Source organism: Phascolarctos cinereus, unplaced genomic scaffold (assembly GCF_003287225.1).
Source record: "Phascolarctos cinereus isolate Bilbo 61053 unplaced genomic scaffold, phaCin_HiC Scaffold_5;HRSCAF=322, whole genome shotgun sequence".
Taxonomy (NCBI): Eukaryota; Metazoa; Chordata; class Mammalia; order Diprotodontia; family Phascolarctidae; genus Phascolarctos; species Phascolarctos cinereus.
In genome coordinates this window covers 152,972,399-152,994,564 of record NW_027555958.1, presented here as the reverse complement: position 1 = coordinate 152,994,564, position 22,166 = coordinate 152,972,399, and the positions used below count along the sequence as shown (strand labels likewise).

The 22,166-nt window shown below is 37.3% G+C and overlaps 1 protein-coding gene across 1 annotated transcript in view; it reads left to right on the top strand.

Annotated features, from left to right (window-relative positions):
• Positions 1-17,016, top strand: part of NR2E1 (nuclear receptor subfamily 2 group E member 1) — a 30,976-nt gene extending 13,960 nt beyond the window's left edge. The window contains exons 5-9 of the mRNA XM_021008167.2: positions 1,580-1,726; positions 4,282-4,378; positions 4,766-4,915; positions 5,181-5,286; positions 15,651-17,016. Of these exons, the coding sequence (XP_020863826.1) occupies positions 1,580-1,726; positions 4,282-4,378; positions 4,766-4,915; positions 5,181-5,286; positions 15,651-15,813 (663 nt within the window). The 3' untranslated portion in view covers positions 15,814-17,016. The remainder of the gene's footprint in view (positions 1-1,579; positions 1,727-4,281; positions 4,379-4,765; positions 4,916-5,180; positions 5,287-15,650) is intronic.
• Positions 17,017-22,166: the final 5,150 nt, after the last annotated feature.

Here is a 22,166-nt window from a genome sequence, read left to right as displayed (position 1 = left end):
TGAGTGTCAAAAGTTCGCTGTCTCTCAACTGTTGGTGACAAGTAGATTGACAAAGAAAATAAGGATATGTGTTTTTCTTTTCCCCTTGGATTTAGAAGGGAGAAATACTCCCTGAAATCGGAGTATTCATCTTAAGACTTCTCTCCCCCTAGCTAAGTTCCGGGGGGAGTGGGGGGAGGGGAGACCGGCTCTCTTTGCTATCAATAATACCCCATCCCTGTTAAAACTTGGATTTCCCTGTAGAACAGTTGAACAGCCGCGTGCCTTACGGGAAAATGACCTCCAAATTGGAGTTCAATAGTCATTGATGTAGGACCTCAAAATTCAATCCGATTTAATTCAAGAAGTCATTGAGTGTGTAAGGTACTGTCCAAGGTGCTACTACTAAGAGGACAATAGTCAAAACAATCCTACCTCCAAGGAGTTTACAATATGCTGGGATTAGATCAGTTGTTAACGTTTTATCCTTTAAATCTAACATTAGGCCTAGAGGCTGAAAGGGAGCTGCTCATTAGTTAGTGTGAAAATGTTAAGTTCTACAGCACCATTAAAGAGGGAAAATCCACAAATGCAAACCCATTTGGATTGCTTTGGCTCCTCTGACACCCTTCAGTCACTTCCAAACTGCTTTACCATCTACAGGGTTCATTTCCAACCCGTAAGGGGTTTGTGATGTCCCAGAAAAGGCTAAGATAGTTACCTCAGGATTTCTCTGAAAGGAGATCCAACAACTGCATGGAGTCCTATGCTGTCAGAGTTCACACACACATACACACACACAGCCTCAGAAAATCAAAACACCTGTGCACCCATACACGAACACATGCATACACAATATTTAATGTTTTTTTCCTTACCCCTTGATGTGTATAATAAGCATGGGAAAGTGCTGCTATGAATATGTTGTCAGTTGTGAATGAGAATGCTCTATGAATGATTAAAATGTCTAATTGAAATATTTCCATAATATACTAATCCTTTCTAAAAATATTCATATGCATATTTGTGTTTTGGATGCCTATTAATTTATACTTTTTCATGTCTATTTTTATTTACACAAATACAAGCTGCTCTTGTCTAAATTGGGAGCCAGGCCTGCCACTTGGCTCAGCCTTGTGTAAATTTGCTGGTGAGGATAGAGAAAGACTGAGAAACTCATAGACTATTCACTCTGGAAGAGACCTCAGCAATCATTTAGGCCAACATTCTCATTTTGCAAATGAGAAGACTAACTCTCAGAGAAGGGAAGTGACTCAACCAAGGTCCACCTCTCCAAAGTGAATACAACCTTCCAAATAAGAGCTTAGAAATGAGGCCTCTCCCAAGGTGATCCAAAAAGTTAATGCAGGGTATGGCTTCTGGTGGAGGGTTACAACTGAGAACATATAGTTCTCAAAATATATGCAGGTATTTTAATTATACAAAATATAAGTGTTTCCTTTTTCCTTAGTGTATCCTTTTCCTAGGAATTCTTGGTTCTTATTCAAAATAACAAAAGGTTGATTTCTTTTTAAAATGCTGTGGTTTTCTCACTGTGGCCCACTTAATCCAGGCTTCCTTCTTTCTTCTCCCCTTCCAGTATCCCCATGAGGTTAATGGAGCCCCCATGTATCTCTATGAAGTGGCCACTGAGTCTGTATGTGAATCAGCAGCCAGACTCCTTTTCATGAGCATTAAATGGGCCAAGAGTGTTCCAGCCTTCTCCACTCTGTCCTTGCAAGATCAGGTAAGTTTGAGTGTGCTTTGAGATCCTTGGACAATAAGGATTATAGGAGAGAAAACACAAGAAAGAATAAGAGTTACTAATCCCAGATTCACAAAACTGAAAGGGATCTGGGAATATCATCTGTAACAACTCCTTGCTATCATTCAGGTGAATATCTCAGCCTGAAACCTTAGCTGGCTAAACAACCAGTGATAACAAAGAGTTTTGTGATGTCCAAAAACATAACCATGAAGTCAACTCAACAAACATTTATTAAGCATTTAGTATGTGCAAGGTGAGATGTCCCATGACATAAGACTGACCTTGGATTCAGGGAGAACTGGGTTCAGATCCTGCCTCTGAAATATACTAGTTTGATCATGAGTCATTCAGTTTACTTCTTAGGTTCCCAGCAACTCTTAGAGACTATAAGTTACAGATGAATTACTGAACTGCATCCATGTATACATCCATACACCAATGAAATTAAAAATCCAGACTCAAAAAAATGTACATGGCCTTGTGCTAGGTCCTGATGATACCCAGATACACCAAGGAGATTATTAAGATAAAGCTCATTTGGGAACCTCAATAAATTGGAAGAAAAAAGGCTTCCTTTTGAGAGGTTGCCCTTTCTCCTCGTATTTCCACCAGTTAGGATGTATCTTTACTTCAGGAAAGTGGAATGAAGCTTATTAAGGAAAAAATGTGTAAGAAAATACACTTTTTTTCTTGCAAGTGGAATTTTAAAATATTGCCACGTATATTTTAAAATTGTTGAAACCTTTGTGGAAGTTACGAAAGGGAGAAATAAGATGTGTGACTGAAAAAAAAATGAAATACTTCCATTCCTCACCTGAAGAATGTCTCATTGCATTATGGTCATACTTTTGTATTCTCTGAAGGTGATATATAGAGTTTGGGTCACTAAACTATATGGAGTTAAACAGCAAATAGGAACCCAGAGTGTATTATAAACCTCCATAGAGACAAGAGTTCATTTAATTCTTAAAGTTTTTTTTTAATAAATCCCTAAAAACAAACATGTCTCACAATCGTATGGTCACAAAAAGACTTTCAAAAGGCTAAGTAATATTGTACCTAAAATTTCATCATGCTGAGGAAGAAAATAATTTTTGTTCATCTTATTTAAAATGACTCCTTCTAGAATTATTTTGTGAATGACCACAAAGAAAATGCAGTCTGGATTGCTTTCTGAAGAATTGGCTGTGGTAAATGTATTCAGAGGGACTAGTGGCAAGGTCTACCAAAAATTATTAAGTGGTTATACAAGCAAAAGATACGAATCCTTTAAAAAAATAATAATAATAATAATAATTTAAAGATTTGAATCTTGTTTTGCCTAATTAGGTTGTACTAAATCTCCTAAATATAAAATGCATTTCCTTACCGACTCACATGCTAACACATTCAAAACATTTACTATTTCTGCATAAGGTCTATTTGCATCACACATGAAGAATAGCCAAAATTGGGTGATTTTCCCCCAAAATTTTTCAATTTGTTTTCTTGTACTTTATGTTATAAATTTGACAAAGCATTGATTTTTAAAGATTAGAACTAGGTATGAGTCATTAGGAGTATTTTGATAAATATTTAATGAACCAGTTCTTGAGACTAACTTATTTTTGAAAAGGCTTTCCACTTAAAATGGGCTACTTCTCATTTTGGAAGACAGAAATCATTTTAAAATGTTCATCAGCTGTCCTTACTCATTTACCTGACATTAGATACATTTCCAAAATCCTCATCTTTATGCCATTTTTAAACTCTTCCAAATAAATGTCTAGAGGCTGTTGGAAGCCAAACATAAAACTGGTTCTCTTTTCAGTCTTCAGAAGAAAACCCTACAATAACAAGTCAAAGTGGGAAAGAGAATTGAAGATGATAATTTGAAGACAACCAAATTTTGCTTTCAAGTTATCCATATCACATCACATACAAATTAATGCAATCTGTCCCTTTATTCTTATCTGAGAAATCAGGCAACCAACAAGGAGTTAAATGTGGAAACCCTGATTAACTTAATTGTATCACTATTTTTCCTTTCCTAATGCTTGTCTTTGATAAGTACTGTGGCTATTATCCCTCACATACATACTGTTCCTTGATCTTCTAGTTCTTCAGTTCTTCTTTGAGAATAAGAGTCATTCAGAGATTCAGTAAGCCAGTCAGTAATCCTTGAGAATTTCAGCGTTAATATTCCAGAGGGGTCACTTTAGATGGCATTCCAGTATTCAACAGTTTGGCATTTCATAGAGCACTAACCTCATGAGCAAGTCCTAAGTTTTGCTGGAATAAAAAGACAAGAAAGGAAAAGCAGACCTTTTTCTAGGAGAAGTAAACTTTGGGAAAATAGGCTGTGAAGTACATATTACTTTATCTATAGGCACCTTGTGAAAAAGATAAAAGAAAAAGCTAAAATATTCAGGAGAAATTACCAAGACAGGCATTTAAAACAGGTTTTTTTTAAATAATGGAAATTTACATATTGAGATTGCTTATAAATTTATAAATTATACACTATATTCTATTATACATCTATTGTATGACAGCTGATGCTTTTGGAAGATGCTTGGAGAGAACTGTTTGTTCTAGGAATAGCACAATGGGCCATTCCAGTTGATGCTAACACTCTACTGGCTGTATCTGGTAAGAACTGCACAATTTAATGACTTTGTTGTAGAAATTACCATAAAAATACATTACTGAAAAAAGAACAACATGTAAAGAATAACAAATTCCTGCTGAACAATAGAGTATACCTGTCATTTATAAATCTATATTTAAATGCAAATAATGTTGTTTTGTTGTATTCATGACTGCTTGCATTGTTATTTAAATGCAAATTACTGTGTTTGTTATCGTCCCAGAGAAGATTTTATATTAACTTCCATACAATATAGTCAGTCTACATGGAATCAGAGATCTCAGAGTCACAATTGAATAGATATTTATATGCAGAATTTTGTCAAAAATCAATATGAAATCATGAAAATGCCCTAATATTAGGACATTAATTTCACATTCCAATTCTAGGCATGAATGGTGAAAATACAGATTCCCAGAAGCTGAGTAAGATCATCTCTGAAATCCAGGCTTTGCAGGAGGTAGTGGCCAGATTCAGACAACTTCGGCTGGACGCAACTGAATTTGCCTGTCTCAAATGCATTGTCACTTTTAAAGCTGGTAAGCAGAATTGAACCCCTTCTTATTCTACTTCCTCTTCATTATCCCCTCCCCCTCCCTGCCCTTGACCCCCTTCATGATAACAGCCACTTCAGAGTCATAAAAAGCCTCATAAAATGGAGCTGATCTTTCGGACCCTTTGACTCCATTTTAGAGAGCCACGGTCTTCTTTCATGCTGGACCAGCTTTGCATTTCATCGCTGCTTTATACCGTTGCACCCACCTGGAGGTCAACTGACCGACTGGTTCCTGATCTCTTTTCTAGTACCTACACACAGTGGTTCTGAACTGAGAAGTTTCCGGAATGCCGCGGCCATTGCAGCACTTCAAGATGAAGCTCAGCTAACACTTAACAGTTATATCCACACCAGGTGAACTTTATTTGTTTAGAGTCTTCTTCTTTTTTTTTTTTAATAAGGCAATTGGGGTTAAGTGACTTGCCCAGAGTCACACAGCTAGTGAGTATTATGTGTCTGAAGCTGCATTTGAACTCAGGTCCTCTTGACTCCAAGGCCGGTGTTCTATTTGTTTAATAATTAAGAGTAACAATAACAGTAGCCATGGTGATAACCCTATTTTTCATGAGATATAGGTTACAAGGTGTTTCCTTCTTCCTCCCTCCCCCAACGTCATCTCATTTGCTTTGAGTACGTACCTAACAAGGATCATAAATTTTAGATTTGAAAGGACTTTAGAGATCACTTAATCAACCAATCAAAAAAGTATCTTAAGCACCTACACAGCTAGACCCAGTGATGGTCTGGTGATAGGAATACAAAGACAAAAATAAAATAGTGCCAGCTCTCAAGGAGCTTACATTCTAATGAAGGAGACAATATGTACAATTAGAAATATATGAAAAATATTTACAAATTGGGGGGGGGGAAGCACTGACTACTGGAAGGATTTATCAATTAGTCCACGTTCCTCAATTTAGACTCAGAGGAGGTGAAGTAACTGGCCTAAGGCCATACAAATAGGAAAGTGGCAGAGTTTTGAACCAAATCTGATTCTAAGTCCAGCATGCTTTCCACTGCACTACAGGAAATTACTTTTGTGAAGGAGACTCAAGCTACATGTGTGTGTGTATATGTCTCCCAAAAAAAAGCCAGTTCAAACATTTAGAATAATTAACCACTGAATACAATCAGTTCCAGTCAAAAGAGCACCAATAACAGGTTCGTTAGTCAAAATGGTGCAATAGATATTTGTGCTTTGACCCAGCCAGGGTGGAAAAGTCAAAAACGATGACCAAAGTCTTATAGTTGTGGACAGCGACCTCTTGAATGGGGTTAGATAATCCCAAAGAAATGGAGATGTCTTTATGGAGATATCAGCTATATGCCCACAGAAAAGATGGGCTTTCACACTGGTAACTCATTCATTTGGGGCTTCTTTAACCACCTGACTGTTAAGGCCTCTGTGATTGGCTTCATCTCTGATTTCAAAGGCAGCCAGAATGGATCTTCTTGATTGGCAGCCATGAATAGACATGGATAGCTTCACACTATTCCTGGCAATGAGAAGTGAATTACAGGGAAAGCTTGTTAGAAAACATAGTGGATTGGAGCATGGAACGTCTATGATATGGGATTTATTCTAGTTCCCAGGAACCAGTTTTACAATGACATCTCTACTTATTTGCAAAAAATAGAAGGCAGTGCTTTCTATCCTATGACTCTATGAGTTATTATTAGCTGCCAGCATTGTTTCAGGATATAACCCACCCTGCTAGAGTGAGAAACCCTATATTTCTCTACAACAGGGGTTCTTAACCTGGAGTCTGTGGTTTTTGTTTTTCAAAATTTTGATAACTGCTTTTCAATGTAATTGGTTTCCCTTAATCCTATGTATTTTCTTTATTGCATTTAACAACATTATGCTGAGAAGTCCGTAAATGTCACCAGTCCACCAAAGGAGTTTATGACACAAAAATGTTGAGGGTTCTTTTTCTATAATTTATGTAAATAGTATACTTGGCTTCTTTAGCCAATCAATCACCATCAGATATAAATAATTTTTTTCTACTTATGCATGACACCTTTCCGGTGTCAGAGAGATGGTGTTAAACAAAAAAACCCAAATATATACATCTATCTCAATCAATCAATAAACATTTCTTAAATGCCTGCTATGTGCCAGGCACTGTGCTAGGCTCTGGGGATACAAAAAGAGGCAAAAGACAGTCCCTGACCTCAAAGACTTTTATAACCTAATGAGATGATATATATAAAGTACTTTGAAATCTTAAAGCACTATATTAATGTTATCTATTATTATGCCCTAAAATGAACAAGTTTGTTATGAAACATTTGCAATATATTCAAAACCCACTAATCAGCCAAGTTTTAATAATCCAAATATGGGACATTTTAGTGACCCCAGCCCACATTTCTCTCCCTATTCCATAGAATGGTATGTTGAGTGTTTCTACCCATATTGTCCCTTCATCTGGGAGAATGAGTTTTAGAGTTAGTTAGGATGAGATGTGGGAGCAAAGGAGAAGGAGGTATGTTTTCCTTCTTTATACATCAAGTATTTTAACCATTTAAATAAAAATGGATAGAGATCTTATTCCAGCTACTTCATCTGTAAGAATTACAAGGTAAATATACACTGGTGTTGAGGAAAAGCACCAGGCAGAATGGTGGCCATGATATCTAGAGGGAGAGGGAAACAGGATATACATGAATCATAAAAGACCTCAAAGGATAGTCACGTTTTTTTCGGTGATCCTTCCATCCTGTCTTTACTTCTTTGTTTATTACATCCCTTGCCCTCAAAATATGGCAGGGCATAGTGGGCAGTACTGACTGCTATTTTGTGAATTCTGGTGAGTGATAATTATAATATCATAGACGAGGGTCTAGTTCCTTGCCACAATTGAGTTCATATCACAGTAAATTTAGAGATGGAAGAGAATTTAGAAATCAAAATTCACTCCTTGCCTTCAACTGTATTTTGCATGGCACTTCCAAATCACCTTTTGCCCAAAGATTTTTAAACTCTTGAGAAATATGGTTTAGCCAAGAAACAAAGTTTTGAGGTATAGAATTTCTGCTCCCATTTTTTTTTTCATATGGAGAAAGATTTATCAAGAGCAAAACAATTTTATCTTTGCTTACTTTTTAGTTGATGGCAGGATCAAGGAGAGGCCCCAGTTATTCTGGTTGCTAGTTCTCTATATTGATCTTGAAGGGAAGAATTAAATGTGAGAACCAGTTTGGAAAACTTCAAAGGAGTCACCACTTTCACAATCAGCCCCCCAAAATACAAATTCAACCTATTATAAACGTTCATTTCTAACTCTTTAGATATGGCCAAATCTAAAAAGAGTCAGGATGAGAGACTCTTGCTCAAGTCAACATTTTTGTCTTGGCTGACATTAATTCCGCTCAGGACTCTTAATTTCTATTACAAAATCTCTTTTTTTGTGGGAGAATAATACTACATATACTCTGATAATTATATGAGCTATTAAGTAAAAGGATGGGATTTTCCCTCAAAATGAAAGCTTTTTTTTAAAATTAAGGGCAGGATAGATTTGAAATCCATTTTTTAGCTAGTTAACCACAAACAAGCTTTCTTTTAGAATTGATTTTTGGTCTGAGTAATACTCATAGGAAATAATACACCATGTTTTCTACAAAGAACCTCACATCTTACATGGACTTTAGATAAAATTAATAATAAAGTAAAAATGTGACAAAACAATGAAAGTGTTTTATGGGAAGGCAGTTGTCAAACTATGATCCTCCAATGCAAGGAAACAATCGTTGTTGTTGTTCAGTCATTTTCAGGTGTGTCCAATTCCACAGCCCCATTTGGGGTTTTCTTGGCAAAGATACTAGAGCAGTTTGCCATTTCCTTCTCCAACTCATTTTACAGATGAGGAAACTGAGACAAACGGGGTTAAGTGACTTGCCCACGGTCCATCTGCTGCACCTACCTCCCCTAAATAATTGTTATTACCACCAAAATAAATGGTTACATTTATATAGTAATTTAAGGTTTACAAAGGATTTAGTATATATGCTAAGTAGATGAGGTAAATATTGTCATCCCCTTTTGGCAATAGGGAAACTGAAGCTCAGAGAGATGAAGTGATTTTCCTATAAGCAGTTTATCAATGAGTATTTATTAGGTGTCTACTATGTGCTGGGTACTCCAGTAGGCACTGGGTGTAGACCAACCAGGAATGAAACAATCTCCATTCCCAAGGAGCCTACATTTTATTGGGAGAGATTGCATGTAAACATATGAGTAAATATCAAATAAATGCAAAATCAATATGTTAACTAAATTCAAAGTAGTTAGGGACGGGGAGAGAGAACTAGAAGCTGGGAATAGAGAAACACTTTGTATAGAAGTTAGTTCTTGATCTGCATCTTGGAGAAAAAGAGGAATTCTGTGAGGTAAAGGTAAAAAGGAAGTACCTTCCAGCATGGGAGAACAGCCATTGAAAACGTACAGAGATAGAAGATGGAGCGTCAACATGTGAGGAATAGAGAAAAGACCATTTTGGCTAGACTGAAGAGTGCAGGAAGAGATGAGTCTGGAAAGGCAAACTTGTAAAGAGCTGAATAGAGGATTTGAGGCTAGAGGTAACAGAAAGTCACTGAAGTTTATTGCATGGAGAAGTGGCGAAACACTGAAGCAAAATCACTTTGGCAACAGTGTGGTGGACAGATTGAAGCGGGGAGGCACAAAGTGGGGTGAATAATTTGGAGACAGTTGCAATAATCTTGGTGAGAGGTGACAAAAAGCCTAGACTGCTGGGAAGTTGTTAAACTAGGAATCAAAGCCAGGTCTTTTAACTCTCAAACCAGGGTTTTGTCATGTGCTTTCTCCACAACACGCAGCCTTCCATCATTAGGAGCAGTAAAATATCTGCCTTGACCCGCCCTGCTTAGTTTATGTTCTTGGCTTAAAGATATAATTTAGCACATTTAGGATCATGTTTGTTATGGGATTTTCCCTGTGTCAGCTCTTAGTTCCATGAAGCTAGTGAGCATAGACTCACAATCTCCCTTGTGAAGAATGGAGTAGTTAAGGAGCAAATGCTATTGAGTTATCATAGCAAAATTGGTATATCATGGTATACCAAAGATGGTATATCATAGCAGCGGAATTCTGGGGTATGGAAATGCAATAGCTACAGGCAGTAATCTGAATGTGTATTCCAGCATCTCTCCTATACTGAAGTTATGTGAAATCAGCATATATAAGCTGGGAGAAACAGGAATGCCTCTGCTGGTGTTTGAAAATTGGCATTCAAAGTCATGTTAGTAGGGGGAGGGGGAAAGGGAGAGACAGAGACAGAGAGAGATACAGAGAGAGAGAGAGAGAGGAGAGAGAGAGAGAGGGAGAGAGAGAGAGAGAGAGAGAGAGAGAGAGAGAGAGAGAGAGAGAGAGAGAGAGAGAGAGAGAAGGAGAGAGGGAGAGAGAAGGAGAGAGGGAGAGAGAAAAGATGCAAGGTATTGTTTTAAAGGAGCAATGAGGAACTATGGGGGCAGGTGGGTCCTGAGCATCTTTTTTATTGTCATTATCAGTGCTTTTCCCATTGCTATGAGTGTTCTCCTGAAGGAATCTTATATATCACCCCTTGCTACCAAGTTACCTGAGGTCTAGGTGTGAATTGCCCCTCTGGGAAGTGATCCGTGATCAACTGATGCCACAGGGTCACTAAAGGCTGAATCCGTGACTCATTGACCTTTGGATATCACTCTTCTTCCCAACTCCAAATAGAATTGAAGGGTCAGTACGTCTGATCTGTGCCATATAAAATACACAAGCACAGGTGGGCAGAATCGGTCCTCAAATATCCCTCCTCCTGGGTATGGTTTTTTTTTTCCAAAACCACATTTAGAAATTAGTGACATACAACATGACTAATGTGGAAATACGTTTCACATGACTGCACATATATTACCTATGTCAAATTGTTTACTGTCTTAGGGAAGAGGGAGATAACAGAGGGACAGAAAAAATTTAGAACTCAAAATTTAAAAAAAAGGATGTTAATATTTGTCTTCACATGTAATTGGAAAAAATAAAATACTATTAAAAAGAAATTCACAATATTAAAAAAAAGGAATTAGTGACACAGAGTAATTTTCAAATATGCACTTCAAATCATGTACATGGCTCTCTCTCTGTTCCTGCCTAATTCAATAACACCCAAAGTGAGGTGCTCAATTCATGTTTTTGAATGGATTTGTCACCCCTTCCCTTTTTTGACTCAGGACCAGCCATGAGAGAATACTATAGAGTAGATGATTTACTCATAAGAAATCAAGAGTTGACTGTCTTTGAGAGAGTAATTGACTCCCACATGAGTTTCTAATCATGTGAAAACTTCAGAACTTTGAATAACAACAATAACAGTAGCTCACATTTTTATAGCATGCTAAGGGATTAGTTTTTCTTTTTGGATCAGACTTGTAATTTCATGGGTATAAGAACTCCCAATGAGGACACTATCTACCAATGCATTTCAGCACCTGTTCTGTAATACATAGTCTTACAGGGTGAAGTTAAGTGCCTAACTGGGGCCTGGGGGGTCATACAGCCCATATATGTCAGAAGTCTTCCTGACTCAGAGGCCAACCTCATATCCAATCTGCACTTTGCAAACAGTAACATTTACAGAGTACTTTTCTCACTGCAACCTCATGAGGTCTGTAAATCTTATTATATTCATTTTGCAGATAAGGAAATTGAGATTTAGAGGTCAAGAGGTCCATAGATATGTAGCATAGCTCAGAGCTTGGATTTGAAATAATAGCGCCTGACTCCAAATCTGGTACTTTAACTGGACCCCTTTCCAACTGAGGTCATAGTAGAGTCCAATTATGGACTTTTAAGTAGCCTTTGGCATGTCCCTGAGACTGTTCATCTCTCTGCCATAGTAGTAAGGAAAAGGGTCAGTGTGGTAAAGAGGAAAGGGGAGGATTGTTCTTAATGTTAGGTTTATATGGAAGTTTAGGAGTCGTTTGTATGAATTTAAAGACAAAACCTTCAGCAATTAAGGTTGAGGAATGGTACCTGTAGATCAGCTATCTCACTTCCTTAGGCCTCAGTTTTCTGACCTATAAAATGAAAAAGTTCAACAAATTGATCTTTAATGGTCTTCATAATATTTCTAAATGTTCTGCTGTTACTTAAGACAGATCTAAAAAATGCTGATAAGCAATCACTGCTTTCATACAGGCCGATTTCAACCTATTAAAAAGATTTTGTTCCCAAAGTTCTTATCTAGGTAACTTATTTAGAATAAAGAATACATTTCTCCATAGAAAATAAAGTTACATTTTGGTTCCCAGGCCTGCCTAGCAAAAGCCTATGGTTATAATGCCTGAAATGTGGACCACGGCTGCATGTGGGTACCAGTGTTTCTCTGAGAACAATCTTTTTGGTTTTCCCCTGTAAGGCCAGTTTTAAAATCATTCTCCACTGCAGACCCAGCAATATTCACACAAAATCTCAGCTTTGGAAAGGACCCCAGACACCATTTAGTCCATCCTATATGTGGACAAGAAACTCTTCTGCAAGAGCTACAACAAGTAGTAAACCAACCCTTACTTGTAGACCCACTTGTAGTGTTGGGAATCGTTCTGACTTATGACCTTTCTATTTTCCACTGACATTCATATTTTTTTCAGGTCTTGAGTCCCTTGCCTATCTTCAAAAGCTCCTTCAGGGGGCAGCTAGGTGGCACAGTGGATACAGGACCAGCGTGGATTCAGGAGGACTTGAGTTCAAATCTAGCCTCTGACACATAACACTCACTAGCTGTGTGACCCTGGGCAAGTCACTTAACCCCAATTGCCTTACCCAAAAACAAACAAACAAACAAAAAAACCCAAAAGCTCCTTCAGGAGAAAAATCAGACATCAATTTGGCAAATCCATATTAAGTGCTTATTATGTGTAATAATGGTAGGTTCTCCTTCCCTAAAGATAAAAATGAAATAATCCCTTTTCTCAAAGAATTTGAATTCTATCAGGGAAAAACATGTAAACATGTAAGGAAATATAAAGTTTATACAATGTAGGTACAAAATAATTTTAGGGAGGTGCCAATAGCTAGGATAATAAGAAAGCCCTCATGTGGGTGATGGCACTTGAGCTGAGTTTTGAAGAGTTTGAGGAATTCTTAGAGGCTAGGGTGAAGAAGGAGGGCATTCTAGGCTGTCCACTGGACAGCCAGTCAAAGGCAGGGAATCAGGAGATGGAATGTCTTGAAGGAAGAACAAAAAGTAGGCCAGGTTAGCTGGAGCATAGAGTGGCATGAGGGGAAGGATTTTGTAATGAGCCTGGAAAGACAGGTGAAGGTCAGATTGTGAAGGACTTGAAATACCATGTAGAGAAGTTTGGATTTTATCCTAAAGGCAAGAGGGAGGCATTGGAGCATTTTGAGCAGGGGAGTAAAGTGGTCAGATCTGTACTTTAGGAAAATCGATATAGTGGAGAAGACAGCAATTTGAGGCAGAGAGGTTGATTAAGAGACTATTGTGTTAGTCCAAATGAGAAGTGATGAGGGTCCAAACTTAGGTGGTTGTGCTGTTAATGGAAAGGAGGATACTGATATAAGAGATGTTTTAGAGGTAGAATCAGCAAGACAAAGCAAACGATTGTATATAGGGGGGTAAGAGAGAGTAAAAAGTCAGGAATGACTATGACACTATGCCCCTGGGTGATTGAAAGGGCTGTGGTGCTCTTGCCAGAAATTAGGAAGAGGTATGGCTTTGAGGGAAAAGATAATGAGTTCTGTTTTGAATATAATAATTTTGAGATGCCCACATCCAATTAGAAATCCATAGGGAAATATTCAATATGCAGTTGATAAGGGACTGAAGTTTAGGAGAGAGACTAGATTTAGACAAATAGATCTAGGAGTAATCTGTATACAAATGATCATTGACCCATTGAACCTGATCAGATCACTGAGAGAGAGTGTGGGGGTGTGTGTGTAGAGAGAGAAAAGAATAGGAGCTGGGGCGGAGCTTGAGCTACACACACAGTTAAGAAATAAAACATGGGTAATGATCCAGCAAGGGAAACTAAAGAGGGTCAAGCAAAGAGAAGAAGCACTAAGAGAGAACCAGGTCACAAGAACTAGAGGGGAGAGTGTCCAAGAGGCCAGAGTGGTCAACAGGAAAATGCTGCAGATAGTTCAAGAGGGACGAAGTTGATAAAAAAAAAAAAGTCACCCTATTTGGCAATGGAGAGACCATTGGTAACTTTGGATAGGACAGTTTTAATTAAGGCAGATTGCAAAGGGTTAAAGTGAGTAGGAGGAAGTAGAAGCAATGAGAGTAGATAGCTTTATTTTTTTTTAAAGAGTTTAGCTATGAAAACAGGGGAGAAATATAAGATAATAGCTTGAATGATAGTAGGGTAGAGTAAAGGATGCAAAGTAAAGTAAAGTTTAAGGATGAGGAAGTCTTCAGCATGTTTGTAGGCAGCACAGACTATACCAGTAGATAAGGAGATATTGAAGATTATAGAGTAAGGTGGGATCAAATGTATGTGTAGAGGAATTGACATTAATGAGAAGGGTCACCTCCTCATTCAAGACCAGAACAAAGAATCGGAAATGAGGACAAGGGGATAATTTTCATGGTCTCAAAGGGAAGAAGAGATCAATAAAGGAATTGGCACTTGGACTTTGGACTTTGACTCACCCATTCTATAGTGTTTTTGGTGACAAGGGAAGAGGACACTTAACTCTGTCTTTGATAAAGTGCTTGCTTTGAATGAATTCATATACCTCTCAGTTTCCAGCATGACAGTTTAAACTTGGCCTTTTCACCAATATGTTTCCCAAGGAGCAGTTGGTCTATGCTTGTGATTTATTTCCAGAGAGAGCAACCCATCTAACAAATTCTGTCACTATCTGGTGATAAAGGAAACAATGGGGATTACATTGGTATAGACCTGCAGTTTCAAAGGCTGTACAGGCAGCAGAGACTTAAGCTTGTGCATCAGAGCCCAGATGGATGTTGGACCTCAAGAGAGAGAATTGTTCAACACTTTTTCATCTTTAATTAGATGCCAATTTCATTGACATGTAAGTTGGGTGGCATTCCCACCCAACAGAATTTAGTCTTTAATTTGTAATGTAATAGAATTATTCCTGTGAGTGACTAAGTATAAATCCTGAATAATAATTTGGAGAAACACTTAGAAAAAGGAGCCATTTCATTTGAAGGAAGCAGTCTGGGGGAGAAGCATTGGGACTAAGAATCGAGAAACTTTTATTCATTCAAAAAAGCATTTCTTAAGCTTTATTTACATTCAAAGCTTTATGCTAGGCACTAGGAATATGAAGATGAGAAAATTAGTCCCTGCCCTCAAGAAGCTTACTGACCAGATACAATGTTTACACAGTTAAGTAATTTTAAAGAGGGCAAATATTCTAACACCTGAGTGGAAGGGGGCAAGTTTGTTCTTTTCTTGTAGTTGAATCACCAGATCCTATAACACAGTAGGTTTTTAATAAACACTAGGCTAGTATGCCTCCATCTCTCCTTCTGCAAAATAAGTGACACCACCCAATTCATTTCTGAAGTACCCTGTTATTAATGAAATCAGGTCAAAAACTCAGTTGGCACTTTTGGATATGGTTTTTGTCCAAATACAAGATATTAAGATTTTTTCAAAGCAAATATTATCATAGGAAGCACTTTAGCAAATGCTCATCTAACTCGCCCGATTTCTATTCATTCCAGGTATCCCACTCAACCTTGTCGATTTGGGAAACTCCTATTGCTTCTGCCAGCCTTACGCTCCATTAGCCCATCTACAATAGAAGAAGTGTTTTTCAAAAAAACCATTGGCAATGTGCCAATTACGAGACTGCTTTCAGATATGTACAAATCCAGTGATATCTAATCTCTGCTGAATATTCATGGTCTTCAGGATGGACAGTGTCAGATGAACTTTTACCTTTGGAGAACAAGCCTCAACTAACAAAACCTTCAGGAAGCATAAACCTGGGAATGTGTAGCCTTTGGAGGAAAAAAAAGTAAAAGAATTAATTGGCACAAGACTATTCCAGTAGATATGACCTGCTGCCTCTACAGAAGATTGTAGATCTGAAGAAAAGGCATTGCTTGATAGGACACCCCGAGTGGAGAGAACTCATCAATTTCCCTTCTCCCTGGGAGGGGCTCACGACTGTGGTTGCCACTGGCCATGCTATTCTATCACTCACCAAGAAGATGATTCTGATATAACAAAAGCCAAAATACAGTATTTCATTTTTCCTTTTCAGTATATGAAGTTGGATTACCAAAAATTACTCTGGAGGTAATACAATGTACTGCAGCCTTCAGAAAGTAACTTAAGTTGACAAATTTGTTCTGAATACAGTGGGCAACATTCTAAATCAAATACTTCACCAAACACTTTTCTTCTGTTGTAAGACATTGTCAAGTGGCCTTCATTATGAATTGAAAAGTGTTTTATGTTATTGATTATCTCCCCCCCCCTTTCTTTTGGCCATTGAAGGCCAGGCAACCCTATCAAATCAACTGGTGAACATAGATGACTCTCTCATCAGGACTGCAGTTTGGATAACATCTCAAAGACAGAAGACTTTTGCAAAAAGAATACAAGTCAAAGAAGGAAGAATAAAACAGCAAAACCAAATAAAGCAGAGATGTCTCTCTGAGTGAGCTGATTGCTGTCCCGTTGGCATAGTGCTGAAACCAAAGGCAATGGGGTCCGAACTCTTGGTCCAATGAGACATGCAGAACAGCAACTGAATATACACAGCACGCTAGAATGAACTTCAAAGAGATAGACACTAAAAGGTTTCTTAATTGATAAACTGCTAACAGTCTCTGAGACTCTACAATGCCTTTCAGAAAACTTTGGGTCCTAAGTAAAGCCTTGTTCACACACACATACACACACACACACACACACACACACAATGTTACACTATACGCTGCTTCTTTGATATGAGACTATACTTATGGAAATGTAGAAACAAACATTTGAAGATAGCTGCTGTACTTTTCATGTTTTGATTTGTTATTAGATACTAGCCCTGAGAAAAATCAGCACTTGGACTATCATAGGATGAGTAAAACTTTTCTTGTACAAAGTGAATTAACAGATTTGTGAAGTTAAAAAGTTGTACTCATTGTATTTACAAAGAATAAAATATATATTGAATTTAAATCATCTTCCCTTTATTTTATCAATGTCTCTTGCTAGTTTCTATCCCTTAGATACAAAGTAATATCAACACTTACTGTTAAATACCTAGAGCTCACATTATGCTCCACACTGGATGTGCAAAGGATTGTGAGACAAAAGACTTTTTTTTAAAATAGTGACTCTCATGTATAAAAATCATAAATAAAGAAATAAAACAAAAACTGTTCCCTACATCTCTCAAATAGAACTGCATCTGTATGGAAAAAAATTTACTTACTGGGAGAAAGAGGCTGATTAAAACAGGTTTTGTTCATCTCTAAATTCTTACTATCTTGCCAACATTTCAATCTGGCCACAAATTTATTTTTTCAATAATCAGAAAAAAGTCATGCAAAGCTAGACAGAGTGAGTGGATAGTGAGAGATAAGAGGTGATTGGAGGAGAAACGGCAAGAGAAAGGGCAAATGGACTTCAGATCCAGATGTTCAAAACTGCAGGTCATCAGCACTTTCTTCCGAGCAAATAGAGGTAGAAAAAATGGAGGAAATCTCACAGTCCTCGATTCTACTGTTTGTCATCATTCCTAGGAAAGGTTTGCTTACTGAGGGAATTGAAACTATTGATTAAAATGAAGACTGGAGATGATATGCTGATTTCAATTCATCTCGTTCTCCATAGTCATCATGAGCATAGCTAATTGAGAGCTGGCCTTAAAGAGAAAAAGGGTGAGATTCACTACAAGATTCCACAAATTGCTGACCACCCAGAACAGGAATCACCTCAATTTCTGGCAACTCTGATTTACTTTTAAAGACTCAAATTATGCTAAATCATACACTTCACCAAATGCTTTCTTTCTGTTGTAAGACATTATCAAGTGGCATTCATGATGGATTGAAATGGATTGATTTTGTTATTTAATCTTCTTCTCTTTTTTGGCCATTGAAGGCCAGGCAACCCTCTCAAACTCACCAGTAAACATAGATGACCATTTTCTAGGAGGTGGCTAGGCTCAACAACCTGCTGGGGAGTCTCCTTGTAACACAATCTTGTGGGTCCACAACTTACCCAACCTTCTATGTTTAAGTATCATATAATGAGTTCTGTTTGGCACTTCAGCAATGAAATATCCTTGAATAGGTTTCAAAACAGAACTCACATATACTAAACTCCATGAAAGTATGGACCATGACATAGAGTTTTTTTCCAACTTTCCCAGAATCTGGCACAATTAAATAAATGAATGAATGAATGAATGAATGCTAAATTCTCTCTAGTTTAGGTTCTAGCATGTTCTTTCAATGATAAATTTCCAAATAAATTCTTTTCATCAGTTATTTCTTTATTAATATTATTCAACAGAGTACTAGAGAAAATGAAAAAAAAAGCTGAGGTAAGACACAGTACTTGCCTTCAGGTATCTTATAATCTAGTAGAGGGAATATAATAAATTTTGTTAATGTCCAAGAAAGCAGGGATGGAAATAATGTCTGATGATCCACAACAGTCTAAGATCAGTGATTAATATCTCTCTTCTGGCACAGTCAATACCTATACATATAAAAGGGATTTCACATACCCCAGACAAAATATGAGATTTTCACAACTCTGAATGGCAATGACATAATTACAGTAAGTGATTGGGAGGCATCAGACCCCAGATAGACACACCCCAAATTTGATTATTAGAAGTAGCCCTTAATTCTTTTCTTTTTTGCTTTCTAATTTTTTTACTATTTTAAAATTTTCATTTTTTTTTCCAATTACTGAAAACCCATTATCTGTCTTCCCATCTCTCCTCCCCCATTGAGAAAGAAAAACAAAACCCTTTTGCAAACATGTATTGTTAAGCAAAATAAATTCTCCCATTGGTCATATTCAAAGGGGAAAAAATATCTCAATCTGCCCTTGAGTCTATCACTTCTCTTTCAGGAGGCAGGTAGTACCCCAGTGGGTCTACTAGAATCACGGTTTGTCATTGCATTGATCAGAGTTCTAACGTCTTTCACAGTCATCTCTACAGCCATGTTGTCATTGTATAAATTATTCTCCTGGTTCTGCTCATTTCACTCTGCATTAGTTCATATAAATTTCCCCAGGTTTCTCTGAAACCACCCTCTTTATCATTTCTTATAGCATGGCAGCGTTCCATCATGTAATTTATTCAGTCATTCCCCAGTTGATGGATACCCTGTCAGTTTCCAATTCCTTGCCACCACAAAAACTGCTGCTATAAATAATTTTGTACACTTACGTCCTTTTCATCTTTCTTTGATCTCTTTGGGATATAGACCCCATAGTGGCATCACCGGATCAAAAGGTTATGCACAGTTGAATAACTTTTGAAGAACAGTTCCAAACTGCCTTCCAGAATGGCTACACCAGTTCACAGCTCCATCAACAGTGCCATTGATAAACCTGTTTTTCCACAGCCCTTCCAGCATTTGTCATTTTCTTTTTTCATGTTGTTTGCCATCAGATGGGTGTGAGGTGGAACCTCTGAGCTATTTTAATTTATGTAATTATTAATGATTTAGAGGATTTTTTATGTGGCTAATAATAGCTTGGCTTTTTTTCTCTGAAAATTGTCTGTTCATATCCTTTGACCACTTATCAATTGGGGAATGGCTCTTATGCTTATAAATTTGAATCCATTCCCTCAGAAATGTGACCTCTATCATAAGACCTGTTGCAAGGATTTTTTTCCCTTTTGCCTACTTCTCCTCTAATTTTATTTGTATTGGTTTTGTTTGTGCAGAGACTTTTTTAATTTTATGGATCCAAAATTGTCCATTTTACCTCTTGTGAGCCTCTCTCTTATTTGTTCATGATCCTCTTCTGCTATCCATAAAGCTAAAAGCCAATTTCTCCCTTGCTCCTCTAATTTGTTTATGATGTCACCTTTTATGACCCCAAACTCTCTATATGTTCTCATCATTAAAAAGAAAATTACTATATCTTGCTTTGGTGGGAGATGACATTGTAGTGCAAGCTGTATTGTTGGGATTCTTGTGAGGGGCTTTTGTTTTATTTTATTTTCAAGTTGGTTGGGGCATCTAAGAGGAGAGGATAAATTGAAACCAAAATTATTTCACTTAAAGCAAAAGATTTCAAGTCCTAACTAGAAACTGATGATTGCATGTTTCTGCTATTGACTCAACTTACTGGCTTTGTCCTTCATGTAACTTCTTCAAGTATCAAGAAAAATCAAGAAAAAATAATCAAGAAAAAATATCTGTGGATTAAGCACTTCAACTTGCACATATTTTGACTTAGACTACAAAGTCCTTAGTTAGATGGCTGCTTCATGGGCACTGTGCCCATTTAGCAAAATAAAGGGAAATGTATTTCTTTTGAATTTCATTTCAAAATGTCTTTCTTTTCAAATATTTGAATTCAGATCTTGGCCAAAATGACTCCTAAAATAATAAGTAACTTTCAGAGTGTGCCCACAGGCAACCAGTTGAAACAGTGGGTAGGGCACTGGGCCTGGAGTCAAGAAGACCTTACTTTCAATCTGATCTCAGATACTTACTAGTCATGAGACATTGGAGAAGTCACAACCTCTCTTAGCCTCAGTTTACTCAGGTCTAAAATGGGGATAATAATAACACCTACCTTACAGGGTTGTTGTAAGGACCAAAATGAGATATTTGTAAATCCCTTAGCACAGTGCCTGGAATATGGTAACCCTTAATCAATGTTTGCTTACTTCTTTCCATGAAGTTTGAAGTTGGTTAGCTCAATGCCTCCCAGGCTTTGCAGTATGTGACACATCTTTGAATTGACTATCCAAGAGATGAGGAGAATAAGATTGTAAGCTCCTTGAGGGCTGGGATTGTCTTTTGCCTCTTTTTGTATACCCAGTGCTTAACACATTACCTGGCACATAGTAGGTGCTTAACAAATGTTTATTGATTGGTTAGGGGAGATGAAAGCAGAAGTAGCCTAACACATAACACAACAGTTTCTATTGTAGAGAGTATTTCCTGTCTGGGAACTCTAAGGCCAGTCTTGCTCCTACTTCATACATCTCGGATGTATCACCTTTCTGCATAGAGATAGAATCATGATGAGTCATTGCATTGACTAGAGTTCTTAAATCTTTAAAGTTCTTTTTCTTTATAGTATCATTGTTATGGAATAAATTGTTCTCTTGGCTATGCTTACTTCATTCAGCATCAGTTCATTCAAGTCTTCAAAGATTTCTCTGACATCATCCCTTTCATAATTTCTTAAGGTATAATAATATTCCATTACATTCATAAATCATCATTTTTTGCTTTTAACAAATTTTATTGATATCTTTTGGTTCATATTTCACTAAATTTTCTTCCAATATTTCTCTTCCTTCCCTTCATAGAGAATCATTCCATATAACAATTTTTTTAAAGAAAAAGGAGAGAAAAAATCAGAAAAACTGATCAAAACTGATCAAAAAAAAGTCTGAAAATATGTGCAATGTACCATATCCATGGACCTCTTACCTCTGCAAAAGAGTGGGATGGGGGTGTCTTCTCACATTTCTTCTTTGGAGTTGTGCTGGTTCTTGGCAATTTTGCAACATTCACTTTTGATTGCTTTGTGGTTTTCCTCTCTGTTTGCATTGCTGTAGTCATGTGTATTGTTTCCTTGGCTCTGCTTACTTCATTCTCATCAGATTAGGTAAATCATTCCATGCTTCTCTGTATTCATCACAGTCATCATTTCTTACAACACAGTAACATTCCATTATATTCATGTACAACAATTTGTGTAGGTAGTCCCCACTTGATAGTCATCTACTTTGCTTCCAGCTCTTCGCTATCACAAAAAGTGCTACTATAGATATTTAGGTGTATACAGGGACTTTCTTCATATCAATAACCTCCTTGGGGCATAAGCCTTTAGTGTAATTTCTGGGTCAAAGAACATGGACATTGTAGTCACTATTATTTGCATAATTTCAAATTGCTTTCCAAAGTGGTTGTACTGATTCATGACTCCAGCAACAATGCACTAGTCTGCCTATTTTCTCTCTGCCATTGATTGTTCTCATCTTTTGTCATCTTTGCCAGTTTGCAAGTTGTGAGGTAAAA